This window comes from Mus pahari, chromosome 12 (genome assembly GCF_900095145.1).
Source record: "Mus pahari chromosome 12, PAHARI_EIJ_v1.1, whole genome shotgun sequence".
NCBI lineage: Eukaryota > Metazoa > Chordata > Mammalia > Rodentia > Muridae > Mus > Mus pahari.
In genome coordinates, this window is record NC_034601.1 from 40,593,166 (window position 1) to 40,607,149 (window position 13,984).

The 13,984-nt window shown below is 43.0% G+C and overlaps 1 protein-coding gene across 1 annotated transcript in view; it reads right to left on the reverse strand.

Annotated features, from left to right (window-relative positions):
- The window catches only part of Plcxd2 (phosphatidylinositol specific phospholipase C X domain containing 2), a 53,870-nt gene that overhangs the window by 12,838 nt on the left and 27,048 nt on the right, over positions 1-13,984 (reverse strand). The window contains exons 2-3 of the mRNA XM_021209433.1: positions 8,234-8,694; positions 324-565 (exon numbers count right to left, since the gene is read on the reverse strand). Of these exons, the coding sequence (XP_021065092.1) occupies positions 324-565; positions 8,234-8,694 (703 nt within the window). The remainder of the gene's footprint in view (positions 1-323; positions 566-8,233; positions 8,695-13,984) is intronic.

The window sequence follows — 13,984 nt, forward strand, 5'->3', positions numbered from 1 at the left end:
GGAGGGAGGGAGGGAGGGAGGGAGGGAGGGAGGGAGAAGGACAGAGAGAGGGAGAGGAAGAGGGAGAAGGAGAGGAAGTTTGTATGTGTGAAACTTCTTCTGGGGGATAGCACTAAGTATGTAAACCTGTAAGTCCAGTATCAGGGAAGCAAAGACAGGAAGATTGTGAGTTCAAGGCCAGTCCAAACTGTACCAAAATGTCAACTAATCAACCAATCAACTCAACCACCCAACCAATCAACCAAACCAAACAATCAACCAGCTACCACCACCAATGAAACAAGAAGACAAACCCTACCTGTGGCGTAGGAGCCACCCCGTACCTGTGAACTAGTGTGTTCTTGAGGCCCCCCACCAGGCCTCGGGCAATAGTCTTCACTCTTGGCGTGAGGATGGCCTGGGAGACATGGAAGGCCCCACGTGGAGCTCGCTCACTCAGGGTGGTCTCCAAGAAGAGGATCAGTTTGTGCACGCTCGTGGTGTTTGCCCAGGGCGCTGGAATCTTCTTCCCTGGCCACAGGAATGGGTATTGCTTGTAGAAGGGACAGTGGTAGAAAATGAGAACCTAAAATGTTCAGAGCAGAGAAAGGACAGAAGCATTTAAAAGCTGAGTAGTCGAACGGTGAGAGAGAGGTAGGCAAACATGCTCAGAAGTAGCAGAACTGTTCATAAAAACTGGGAGGTGTGTGTGTGGGGGGGGAGCCTTATCTCTCTGCAAGGTTTTACGGGGCTAAACGACAGATTAGAACTTCATGATTGTGGAACGTAAGAATGTTGGAGTCTACAGTCAAACTATCTTGGGCTAGCCTTGCTCCTCTCAGTAGCCATTCATTGTTCACACCCATGCCCGACCTAACATCCTTTTAACTATCAGGTTAAAGACTATGTCATGTATTTAGAGCAGATCACCAGCTTCCAAGAAGAAATGTGTTCATAGCCTGCATCCTAAACCTGTAATGACTTCTCTTGCTATACCCTGCCTACTTGTGGTCTCTACCAATGTTGAGAAAAGCCTTGTCTTACGGCTTTCTTTAGTTCCTTAGCGAATCGAATATATAAGTTGTTCCAGGCAACCTGAGCCTGTCTTCCAAACCCTTTCCTATCTGGCTCAGTAACAAACTATTTCTTATTTTCTTCGAGGTGATAGCTGCACTTTGTCTAGATAATGTTTTTATCACATGTATTTATTTATTTTGTATGTGGTAGAGAGATGCGGTGGTACACAGACTGTTGCAGAACATGAGCAGTAGTCAGAACACAGCTTTGGGGGAGTTAGTTCTTACCTTCAAGCAAATGGGACCTAGGTCATGGGAGCATGCCTTACCTACTGAGCCACCTCATTGACCCTATATAATATCTTTTAAAAGTAAAGAAACAAAGAGTTGCTGAGAACTTGCTGTCTCACTCAGAGGTGATCACCTTGTGGGTCATGCACATGATAAGGCCATTGACCAACTTCTCACAGATATGTTTGTAATAAATGCACACAATGGACAAGCTTATAAAGGAAACTGATGAGAAATAATACGTCTATTCAGATAACAAACATATTTGTAAGAAATTAATGTAGAAGCCTTATGATAAATACATAAAATTATTTTGATAGGGCCTAATAAGCTCCATTAACTAGGAGTTAGTGAGAAGCATAGACGTATTTTAAGGCAATCTGCAGAGAATGTGACAAGGCTACATCCTTGAGGAAAATTGACAAGCAGGGCCAACCCTGGAGAAACAAGATCCTACTGCCAGTGTATATAACAGGTGTTTGTTCAAGGTGAGTCGAAGTGAAGATGTGGTTTTTTGTTGTGATTCTTTTTTTAACCAACCAGACACAGCCTTAGTACATTCCGTCCATACACAGTCCCTGGGAAGTCTCCGCATATCAGGCTGAAACCAGTCTGGTTCAGAAATCATGTTTCCAGTGCTAATGACATTGACAGTTGGAGTAGCCATAGCTCTCGGCATTTAGCTAAACAGTGAGAACTTATCTGAAAGTGAATAGATTTTCAATTGTATGCACTGACTCTGATGAAATTACCCATCCCAGGAGAGGGAAAGAGTGTGCTACCAGTATCAGGGAAGACCTGGCAAAGGCCATGAGTCCCCAGTGGGGCCACTGGAAATGGCAGTAATTCTGAAAATAATTAGCAAGCTATAGCCACAGCATTAACTAGTTTCTGGGAGGCAGCTGGGGGCCAGAGGATTGCTATTCTGGTTGCCCCAGTTCCGAGCTCTGTTGTGTGGTTTTCTAGAAGAGCTGTAGTTTTCCCCTTAGGGACACGGGTGAACTCTTTCCAGAGGAATGCCTGGCTTACGTTTACCCTGTGGACTGTAATCTTCTGAGTAATCTTTCAGGCACTCATATGGGGGGGGGTCTATATGTTCATCCCATTTTCCAGTGTGTTCAGGTGATGATGAAGGCGCCAGACCTTGTGAATGCCCAGAGGCAGGGGCTGCCAATGGGGTAATGTCTACCCTCCTGGTTCATAAGGGTTCTGAGTAATGCTGAGCTCTGATGGTGACTGTAGTAAACACATGCGTTAATGAGGTTAATCACAGGCTCACTGTAAGCAGATTGCTGGGGAGACACAAAGGTTTCCAGCTGGCACTGAAACTGGTTAGGTTGGAAGAGTGAAGCCTGAAGGAGAACTGTCCTGGGCAGCAAGGTTGGGAGGCTAGGGGGAGGCAGGAAGCTCTGCAACCCTGTGATAGGCTTAGCAGGTGGTGTTCAAGACACCTGCCTCCAGGCTGTGCGTTCACACACTAGAGGGCAGTACTCAACTTTACTCTGCCTCAGAAAATGTGTAACGAGTGCAAATTACACAAGAGGCGATTTCTGTTCTCTCCCCCTTGGTCTTCTTGGAGAGTCTGATCTGAGGGTTATTGGGGATCTCTGCTTATAAAACACAGGTGTAGAGACTGTCACCGAGCCTGTGAAGAGCATCTGTTCCCCATCCCCTTATGACATTTTTCTCTGAAATATCTCCAGTCCAGCTCAGCAGTTCATGTTCAGTTTTCCTCTTGACACTAAGATGGAAAAATCCCATTTCTTTTAAGAACAGTCCTTCAGGTGATCTCTTCTTACTGTGATGGTTCCTTTACTGGGGCCTCTGGGGTGCCAGTTCATGGTGTGCTCCACTTCTCAATGGATTATAAAACTCCTTTCTTAACACCATGTAGGACACCAGGCTTGATCTTCTCTTATGACTGCATACTAATCATCTTGTTGATATATTATTTCTATTAATTATTCTTCTTGTTTGCAGGAGCATGCATATGATGGCATACATGCGGACATAAGGATGTAACTTTCACTAGTTGGTTCTCAACTTCTACTATGGGTTCGAGGGGTTGAACCGAGTTGAACTTAAACTTAGAGATTCACCTACTTCTTTCTCCTGAGTCCTGGGACTAAAGTTGTGTATCTGCGGACCCTGGGCTGTCTTGGCTGGCCTCAGTGAGAGAGAATGAACCTAGTCCTGTAATGACTTGAGATGTCAGTTTGGGTTGGCACCCAAAGGGGACCTCACCCTTCTCAGAGATGAAGGGGAGTGGGGGATGGGGAAGGGGTCGAGTAAGGGAGGGACTGGGAGGTGAGGGGGTACATACCTTATCTCCTAGGGTATGTATCTATAATCTGTGAGCTGTGATATAATTACACGGTGAGTAAATGAAATGTGACTGGTGGTAGAGTACTTCCTGATATTAAATTCCAGTAATAAAACACTGAGGAAGGGGTATGGGGGTTTGGGGAGATTTCATGGCATCTCATTACATAATGAATACTCAAAGCCTCATCACAAGTGTGACACTGCCCCAGCACGGGGCCAATGACTGGTGACTCTCCTTGAGTGCTCCGGTTCCAGCTGTTAAAGAGACATTAAGTTGGGGACACTTTCTCTTTCCTCCATAACACTTGGACTATCTATAATGGCTAACGCTGCTGCTAAATTAGCCAGTGCATGTGAGTGTGCAAGCATGTGCATGCGGGTATCAGTGTGTGTGTGTCGTGTATGATATGTGTACTTGTTAGTGTGGGTGTGTTCATATGTGCATGTAGGTGCAGGTGCATGCCTGTGCACATGTGTGGAAGCCAGCTCGAGGCTGATGTTGGATATCTTCCCTTGAAAGCTTCCCACCTCCTTTTAAGTAGAGGTCAGAGGACAGCATCTGGGTTCAGTTCTCTAGTTCTACCCTGTGGGTCCTGAGGCTCAAATTCATGTTGTCATGGTTGTCACTTGGTTGGCAGCAAGTTCCTTTACTTTCTGAATCCTCTTCTGTTCCCAGAACCATTATTTTTTGAGACAGAGTCTCTTGGTAAATCTAAAGTTCTATTTAGCCAGACTGGGTGGCCAATGACTGCCTGTTTTTTGTGCAATCTGTCACCCATCCAGAATATCATCTGTGTGCCAAATTACACAATGTCACTGACCTCATATTTAACCTTCCCTTACCCCCTGATTCAAATGCCATTCCCCCTTTCCCAATGGGAACAATCCAAGGTCTGTTGAAAATAATGTCTCTTTAACAGTTGACATAGGAGCACTCAAGCCACCAGTCAATGGCCCCATGCTGGAACAGTGTCACACTTGTGATCAGGCTTTGGATATTCTTAAGGAAATGGAAGTGTTTTTATTTTACAACACAGGAAAGCAGTTGTGAAAGTCATCAAGACCTATGGGAATTCTAGAAAGAAACCAGCCAGTCAGGGAACCCTCACCCACACTCTCACTCACAGTGCTTTCTTGGCAAGTTGCTGCAGTATCTCCATTCCTCAATTTTCCCATCTGCAAAATGAGGCCAATATCAAATGCCTATCTCCTAGTGTTGTTGAGAAGATCAAAACAGTTCATCTGATTCCAGTGGCTTAGTAAAACTGAGTTGGCATCTTAAGAGTTCCAGGCGAGCCTGGGCTACAAAAATGCATGACCCCACAACAAATAACTAAGTAGATGAATTTAAATTAGACCTGTGAGTCTGACCACTATTAAACTTAGGTGTGAGATAAGAGATGTGGTACATACTTGAAAAAATATCACTTATACTTGGTGCTCAACAAATACTTTTAAACAAATAACTGAGCTCCTTTTATACATGAAGGTCCTCCTAGAGTTAAATGTTTTTAAAGTTTTTTATTATTTATTTAATTATTTGTGTGTCTGTCAGAGTGTGAGTGTGTGTGTGTGTGTGTGTGTGTGTGTGTGTGTGTGTGTGTGTGTATGTGCATGTGAGTCTTGAATGCACACTGAGGCCAGATGAGGACACCAGCATCCACTGTTGCTCTTCACTTCCTCCTTTGAGGCAGTCTCTCACTGAACCTGAGGCTCACATTCACTTGGCTAAGCTGGAAGTATCCAGTGACCTACCTGTCTACACCCCACGTAGAGCTAGAGTTATAGTCACTTGTAGGGGACGTTTCACTTGTTTTGTTGGTGCTGGGACCAGAACATCTATCATTATGATTGTAAAACAAGTGCTTTTAACTGCAGAGACATCTCTGTTTCCTGAAAATACTACTGTAATAGGTTTTCCTAAGGCCAGGGATGTGGAACAGTGGGAGAGCTGTTGCTTTGCATGTGTGAGGACATTTTTTAAAGACATTTTTCTCAATGTACTTAATGGGATGGGAACAACTCTGAAAGAATGCACCCTTTGTGTTTTTCTTGGATAAAGTTGAAGTCAGAGGTTGTCCTTTCTCAAAGCTCTAGTTTGCTACCAGCACGCCTTGGCATCTAAGACCCATGTTTTTACTGAGCATGTTCCTCCTCCTTGGAGGTTTATCTTTACTAGGAGAGGAACAACGATAGAGGGCATTAAGCATATCTTAGATAAGACAGAATAGTGTTCTACTGACCAATTGGCTTATTTCACAACTTTGCCTTGAGCAGACATTGGCCAACCCATTAAAAGTCAATTTAGATGTCAAATAGACTGCAGACAAACTTTAAGTACTTGGTAGTGTGGCAGTCTGAATGAGAATGTTCCCTGTAGCTCATACACTTGAATGTTTGGTCCCCCAGTTGGTTGGAAATATTTGGAAAGGGTTAGCAAGTGTGGCCTTGTTGGAGAAGGTGTGGCCTTATTGGAGAAGGTGTGTTACTGAGGGTGGGATTTAAGGTTTCAAAAAGCCTGTGCAATTCCTAGTGTTTTCCCTCTACCTCCGCCTCACTGTTGAGGATCTAGTTGTGAGCCCTCTGCTAATTCTTGCCTCTGTGGCTTAGCGCCACCACCATGGACTCTCTGAACCCATAAGCCAAATCACTTTCTTTTATACGTTGCCTTGGTCATGGTGCTTTATCACAGCAATAGAAATATAGCAAAGATAGACGTTGGCACCAGAAGTGGGCATTGTTGTGGCATGCCTGACTACGCTGGGATTTGGAGGAATGAGGAAGAATTTGGGATTTCAGACTAGGAAAAATGCAGAACACTATAAAGAGGGCTTAGTGGACAATCCTAGTAGATGCTGTGATCAAGGTAGATTATAAAGGCCCATCTCATGAGGTTTCAGAGGGGAATAATATTAACAATGGGGCTAGAGACCATATTTTGGCAAGGAATGCAGCTGCTTTTTGTCCTTGTCCTATGAATTTTCCTAAGGCTAAATCGCAGAGTTTTAGACTAATTTCTTTGGCCGAGGAGATTTCAAGATACATAATATTGCCCCTATCCTGTGGTAGTCACACAGATCTCCATTTACGATGAGCAAGCAGGGCAAAAAGAAATACAAACTGTACATTTTAAAGAGGAAAGGGGGCACCAAATTTAATGGTGGTGCCAAGACTTGTTCTGAAAGACATAAGAAGATTAAAGAGAAGCCTGATCTTAAATAGAATAAAGGGAGGAGTGACCTCAGGGCAAGACTCCACCCAGATAAGCTTTCAACTTCTAAAAAGAAATTTCCTGCTTGAAAAAAGCAAGAAGAAATCAAAGCTTCTACAATTATGACTTCTGGGTGCCAAGATGGTAGTCACACTTGGCAATCTCATTCATGTTGTTTGGACTTTAAGTCATAAAGGATATGCTTTATGGAATCTTCCTCCATAGTGAAGGGAGACACTGAAGCCAGGCACGAGGCTCGAAGAGACCATTGCATGAAGCTGTGAAAGTTAACCCTAGATTGTGTTGAGGAAGTTAGAGGTGGGAAATCCCAGAGTTCATGGGATTTCTGACAAAGCGAGCTACATATAAGCAGTGGAACCAGCTCAAGAAAGAGAAGTATTTGCAAACTTTATAAGCCCCAGTACAGGGGAACACCAGGGCCAAGAAGTAGGAGTGGGTGGGTAGGGGAGCAAGTGGGGATGGTATAAGGGACATTCGGGATAGCATTTGAAATGTAAATGAAGAAAATACTTAATAAAAACTGGGGGAAAAAAAGAGAAGTATTTTGCAAAGAGCAAAGTTGTAAGGACAAAACCATGTAAGTCTTTTGACACTGGACATGAAAGTACAGGATTTGGAGTTTGTTCTGCTGGGTTTCAGTTTGGCTTTGATCTAGCATTTCTTCACCCTGTCCTCTTTCTGCCCCTTGAAAATGGTAATGTATATTCTGTGTCATTGCATGTTGAAGGTATGTCATTTGCTTTTGGCTTTTGTTTTTGTAAGGGTTACAGCTAAGAGACTGCCTTGAGTCTCGGATGAGACTTCAGACTTTTAAACAGGTTTGAGACTGTGAAAGACTATAGGACCTTTTGAATTTGGCTCAAATTAATTTTGCATTATGATATGTCTACAAGTGTGTGAAGTCCAGGGATTTGAATGTGGCCCATGGAGGCTTATATATTTGAATTCTAGGTCCAAGATGGTAGAAATATTTGATGGATTAAGGTTTCAAAAGACTTGTAACATTCTCAGTGTGCTTTCTCTTTCTCTCTCTCTGTCTGATGAATGGTCATCAAGATGGGAGCCCTTAGATCTTGCATTCCTTTGCTCTGCCATCACTGACTCTAACCCTTTGAAATCATAAACCAAAGTCGATGCTTTCTTTCATCAGTTGCCTTAGTCATGATGTTTTAGCACAACAATAGAAAAATAACTAAGATATCAAGCATTAATCCCATTTCCACCAGGCCTGTTAAATCTCAGAGTCTAGGTGCTCTTCTGGACATGTCAGTCCTTCAAGCAATCTACTTGTCCAGCTCCTATGCCTTGGGTTGTTATGTCACAGCTGTCAACCTAGGAAAGCTGAGAGTTGAGTTCTTGCTTTCGGAAGTGCATCACTCCTTCATCTTACCTGGTACTTCTTCTCCCACAGACTCCTCAGTGTCATGCTTTCCACACTGCAGGCTGGGCACAGCTTGTTCCCAAAGGCCTCCTGGATCCGCAGAACCAGGCATTTGTGGTGGGTCTCATCCATGGCGTAGAAGTGGTTGAAATCCAGGAAGATGATCTCTTGAGGATGCTGAGTGAGGAAGGCATCAATCTCCATCAACCCATCCCAGACCTTGATGCCAAAGAGCCCGTGGATGAAGTAGATCTCCTGGTCAGTGTCTCCAGGCTTGGAAGACACACGTAGGTCAAAGTAGCGGATCCCAGCCTCCAGCTGCTCCCGGAAGGTCAGGTTCTGAGTTACAGACCATTTCTTCATTAACTTTTTCACCAAGGAGATCCGGGCAAGGCGTTTTACAGCTTGGGTTTGGTCAGGCCCCACTGGGGACTTTTCGTCTACCCAGTAGCTGAATGAATCATGGGAGCCTGCATAAAGCAATAAAGGGAAAGGACGAGAGATGAGACAATAATTCAACTGATAAGACAACAACGACGAGAAACAAGAGCACAAATACATTATACGTAAGTACTTGCCAAAAACTTTCTAGCTTGCTGGGAACGAAATAAACACAAATAACAGTAATGTAGTCTTATTAGCAGCTCTTTAAGCCTAGGGTAATACTATAATTCTCACATATTGCTAGTGTAAGGTAAATTACTAACTTTTTGGAAAGCTATTTAGAAATATGCTCAGAAATCAGAGCCTTAAAATATTCATAGCACTTTGATCTAGTAATTTCATTTCAGGGAAGCTATTCTGGAGGAAATAAACTCAAGCCTTTGGAAAAAAAACAAAGATGGCTGCCAGAGGCTATCACAACAGAGGCAAAGCAGAGGAGGCTTTGGCCGCCCTCACAGGGTGTTCATCTGTGTTCCACAGTGGTCCCGTGAAATGTGAAATCATATAGGGACACTTGTGCTGACCTCAGAAGTGTGGGGACAGGCATCTCAGTAAAGAATAAAAACATGTACCTGATTCCTTTATAAGAAAAGCCTGGGGAGATCAGGACTGGAAGGAATCCAGTAAAGACTGCATACATCAACCCGCAGCCACCACTATGTCAAGTGGGGAACCGTTCTTATCCAATGTGGTTTCTTTAGTCTTAGCGGGGACACTATAACCAGGAAGAAAAATGAAAGGGAAGAGACAAGACAACCTTGTCTGCAGATGATGTAATTGCACATGCCAGCAAGATTCTGCTGAAGGGACCCTGATATAGCAGCCTCTTGTGAGGCTATGCCAGTGCCTGGCAAACACAGAAGTGGATGCTCACAGTCAGCTATTGGATGGAGCACTGGGCCCCCAATGGAGGAGCTAGAGAAAGTACCCAAGGAGCTGTAGGGGGCTGCAACCCTGTAGGTGGAACAACAATATGAACTAGCCAGTGCCCCCTGAGCTTGTGTCTCTAGCTGCATATGTAGCAGAAGATGGCCTATTCGGCCATCATTGGGGAGAGACGCCCCTTGGTCTTGCAAACTTTATATGATCCAACACAGGGGAATGCCAGGGCCAAGAAGTGGGAGTGGGTGGTTAGGGGAGCAGGGGCGGGGAGGAGGGTATAGGGAACTTTTGGGATAGCATTTGAAATGTAAATAAAGAAAATAATAAATAAAAACCAAAAGATACCCTGACGTTTCCACAGAAAACCTTCTTAGAGCGATAAGTGTTTTACTTAGGAATTCTACTGCTGCAATGAAACACCATGACCCAAAAGCAAAAAGTTGGAGAGGAAAGGGTTTATTCAGCTTATACTTTCACATTGCTGTTTAGCACTAAAGGAAGTCAGGACTGGAACTCAAACAGCGCAAGAACCTAGAGGCAGGAGCAATGCAGAGGCCATGGAGGGGTGCAGCTTACTGGCTTGCTCCCCCTCGATTGCTCAGCCTGCTTTCTTGTAGAACTCAGGACTACCACACTAGCCAGGGACAGCGCCACCCACAAGGGTGTGGGCCCTCCCCTACCAATCATTAACCATGAAAATGCCTTACAGACAGATCTTATGGAGACATTTTCTCAACTAGGGCTCCTTCCTTTCAGATAACTCTAGTTTATGTGTCAAGCTGATATAAGACCAGTCAGCACAGACAGTGATTGTTTTCCCCAGCAGAGTGGCAGGATACAATATTAACAGACAATATTAATACTAATAACAAAATTCAGGGAAAGAAATAGGAAAACAATACTATTTATAGTAGCCTCAAAGCAAGCAAGCAAATGAGGAAGATGTTGGAAAACAGAATGACCTTTTTATGCCCACAGATTGTCAGAATAATGAAAGGATGAACTGTTCTCAAAAGGTGAATGAATACCAATGGCCAGTAAACATAAAATATGTATAAGCTCACTAGCCATCAGAGAAATGTAAATTAAAAATACATCACAATCCCTTCTCATTTAGTGTTGACAGCCATTAAGAAAACAACAACAAATTCTGGTATATATGTAGACATAATAGAACCTTTATGTGCCAATGACAGGAATGTATGGTACAGTCATGATGGAAATCAGCAAGAGGTTTCTTAAAAAAAAAAAAAAAAAGCAAAACCCACATGACCCAACTAAATCACTTTTGGGTATTTACTGAAAGACCCTAAGACAACACATCACAGAAACACTTGCCCAGCATCCATTGCAGCGCTATACAGAAAAACCATCATGGAGCCAGTATAGGTACCCAACAGGGGAGGGATGGTTAAAGAACACGTGGTGTATATACACAACTGAACTCTCAGCCACAAAGAAGAATGAATTTAGGTCAGCTGCAGGAACACACAAATCTCACTAGAGAAAGTCACATTAAGGGAATTACGCCAGCCTCTAAAACACAACCAACATACTCTCTCATTTGTGATTCCTAGATCTTAATTCAACACATGAAATCACATATGCTCACATGACATTGAAACAGAAGCACAAGCGAAGAGGACAGAGGAGACTAATGTGGGAGAGGGGTGAGAGAGGGGTATAAGCAGGTTCAATGTACAATACACACTTGTATGAAAATGGCCGAATGTCACACAGTACCATGTGCAATGAATACACAATGGAAGTTAACAAAACAGAAAGTCCTTGTAGCCTTCTCAAATATATAGTTTCCTATAATCATCTCAAATATTTTGATGGAACTAGTAAAATAGACTTTTTCTTCCTATTTGTTCAAAATACAGTAAATAAAAGATAAATGAATGTATCTATAAGTAATATGTGAATATGTTTGATTATACAATGATATAAAAAAGGAAAGTGTATTGAATCTCACGCTAACTAGTGTATAACTGGAACCATAATTTTGATCTTCTAGAATCTGGTTTTGCTTAAACACTTATCTTAGTTTTTAATTTCAAAATAAAATAGCCTTAACAATTGTACTCACTAGCCTTGCCTTGTGTCTAAACAGAAGGGCACCAGGACTAGGTACAGAAACAGAACAAAACATCCACAATGACACAGCAACCTCACTTCTCTATGCTTTCCATAAAAAAAATATCGACACAAGTAAGGAAGTAAATGTATATACTACTTTACTCTCATACAAATCTGAGACAGGAAGAATGCCTTCTTGAGAGATTTGATAGATCAGATAAACACTTCGGTGGGCTTGACCCACATTAGCATGGTGTCCTTTGTAAACTTCTGTCTCTATGTGCTGAAGCTGTCATTCTAACCCTGTGCCTTACAGCAGAAAGGGGACATGCCCTCCTAGACACTGAGAGGATGATGATGATGATGATGATGATGATGATGATGTGTGTGTGTGTGTGTGTAATGACCAAGGTTCCAAGGGTTAGGATGGGGACGTTTCCAACTATATTAGAAAATGCTTCGGCAGTAACTACTTAGGGACACGTGATCAATTGACTCTCACTGTTACTGCTTTCCATCCTGGGTCAGTCGCTACATCTGATTCTTGTGTTGCAGGGTAGCTTGGCTGGGTTTTATACTGGCTCTATGGTTAGAGACAATACAGATGTAGATACATTCTGCATAAAGAATCTGCATTCTAGATGAATAAAGACTCTTGGTTTTGTTGTTGTTGTTTTATTTTTAATGCATTTTAAAAATTTTAATTTCCTTGATGTATATTGGAGAGTATGTGGTGTACATATAGGTAGTGTAAGTGTGTGGAGTGTGTGTGTGTGTGTGTGTGTGTGTGTGTGTGACATGTCTATTTGTTAACAAAAGCAAGAACCTTGATACAGACTCTCCCTGAACCCAGAGCCTAGGATGGTGACTAGCAATGCCCAGAAATTCTCTTGCCTCAGGCCTCAGGCCTCAGGCCCTTGTTTTGACCTTGATAACTACATTATACATATACATATTCCTACAAAATATATATAACAAAGTTATATGAAATAGATTGCCATATTATTTCCTTCTTCTCAGAATAAATCATCCTATATTGACTTGGCTATCCCTGCATCTCAGGAAAGTGAGAAAAAGGAAGACTGGTAACAAAAGATGCTTTATTTTTATGTAGCTTCCAGAGTTTGGAAGCAATTCAGTTAAATATTAAGAAACAGTATATTTATTAATCTTTAGGTGAACTGAATTTCACAAGTGAGAAAATTACCAGCATATTTCAGGTAAAAGAAAAGCTATTACTGATAGAAATGTGGGGCGCGTCCCCCTGGACCTTCTGCATTGGATCCGTCGCTAATGAGGCTCACTGGCTCCTGCTTAATGCTCTGCTTCTTTTGGCTGCCCAGAAACAGGGAATTTTTATACCTCCTTATTGAGAGATTTATTACAAATACCTTACATATAATGGTGAACAGCCAGTTCTCTCTTCCTTCTAAATTGCATTAATGAGCCAGCTGTTGGGGACACAGTATGTAACAGTGCAAGGCATACACTCAACTTAATTCTTGCCTGGGCACCAGGGAATAGCTGTTAGCCAAGCATGGAGGAGAGACAAATCTCTGGAGTGTGCTTGCTGGTACTGAGCCCAGTTTCAGATCCACTGGGAAATGTGCTAACAACCTCCGATGCTTTGCTCAATCTGAGAACTGTGCAGAAATGTGACAGCCACGGGACCCCAGGGGCCATTTCTGATTGCAGGACACACACCATTCCCAGTCCACTCTGCTGAAAAGAGGAGAGCCCATGCCACAGGAGCAATTGTGTTCTTGAGAAGGATCAATCTCACCCTGAGTCTTCCTTTTAATCTCTCAGCTCACCTCATCCTTCCTATAACCCTGTGCGCTACTGTTGCCTGCAGGATGGGATATTGGTGGAGGATGCAGAATGCATCACAGGGTTGTCTTCTAGGTCCACAGAACTCAAAATAACCATCCCCAATAATAGGTGTTTTTTTTCAATACTTTGCCCTTTCTGCTTATTTTTCCCCTAGAAAAAGTTTGTTAACATAGAATCAATAAAGTAACAGTCAAGTCAATATAAAGTTTTGGTAACTGGCTGATAGGGAGAAAATACTTTAAATCCAGTCTCGTTAATTATTGACAGAAGTTCAAGGGTTCTTTGTTGGGGGTAACAAATGCTTGCTGGGTGACATCAACAGTAGACTTTGGAAATAAACAATTCACTGTGTGTTCAGACCATCAGGTCGAGTCCTCCCCAGGAAGCCGGAAATGTAGAACTCTGCCTATGATCCCAGTACTCAGGAGGCAGAGGCAGAGGCAGAGGCAGAGGCAGAGGCAGAGGCAGAGGCAGAGGCAGAGGCAGAGGCAGAGGCAGAGGCAGAGGCAGAGGCAGAGG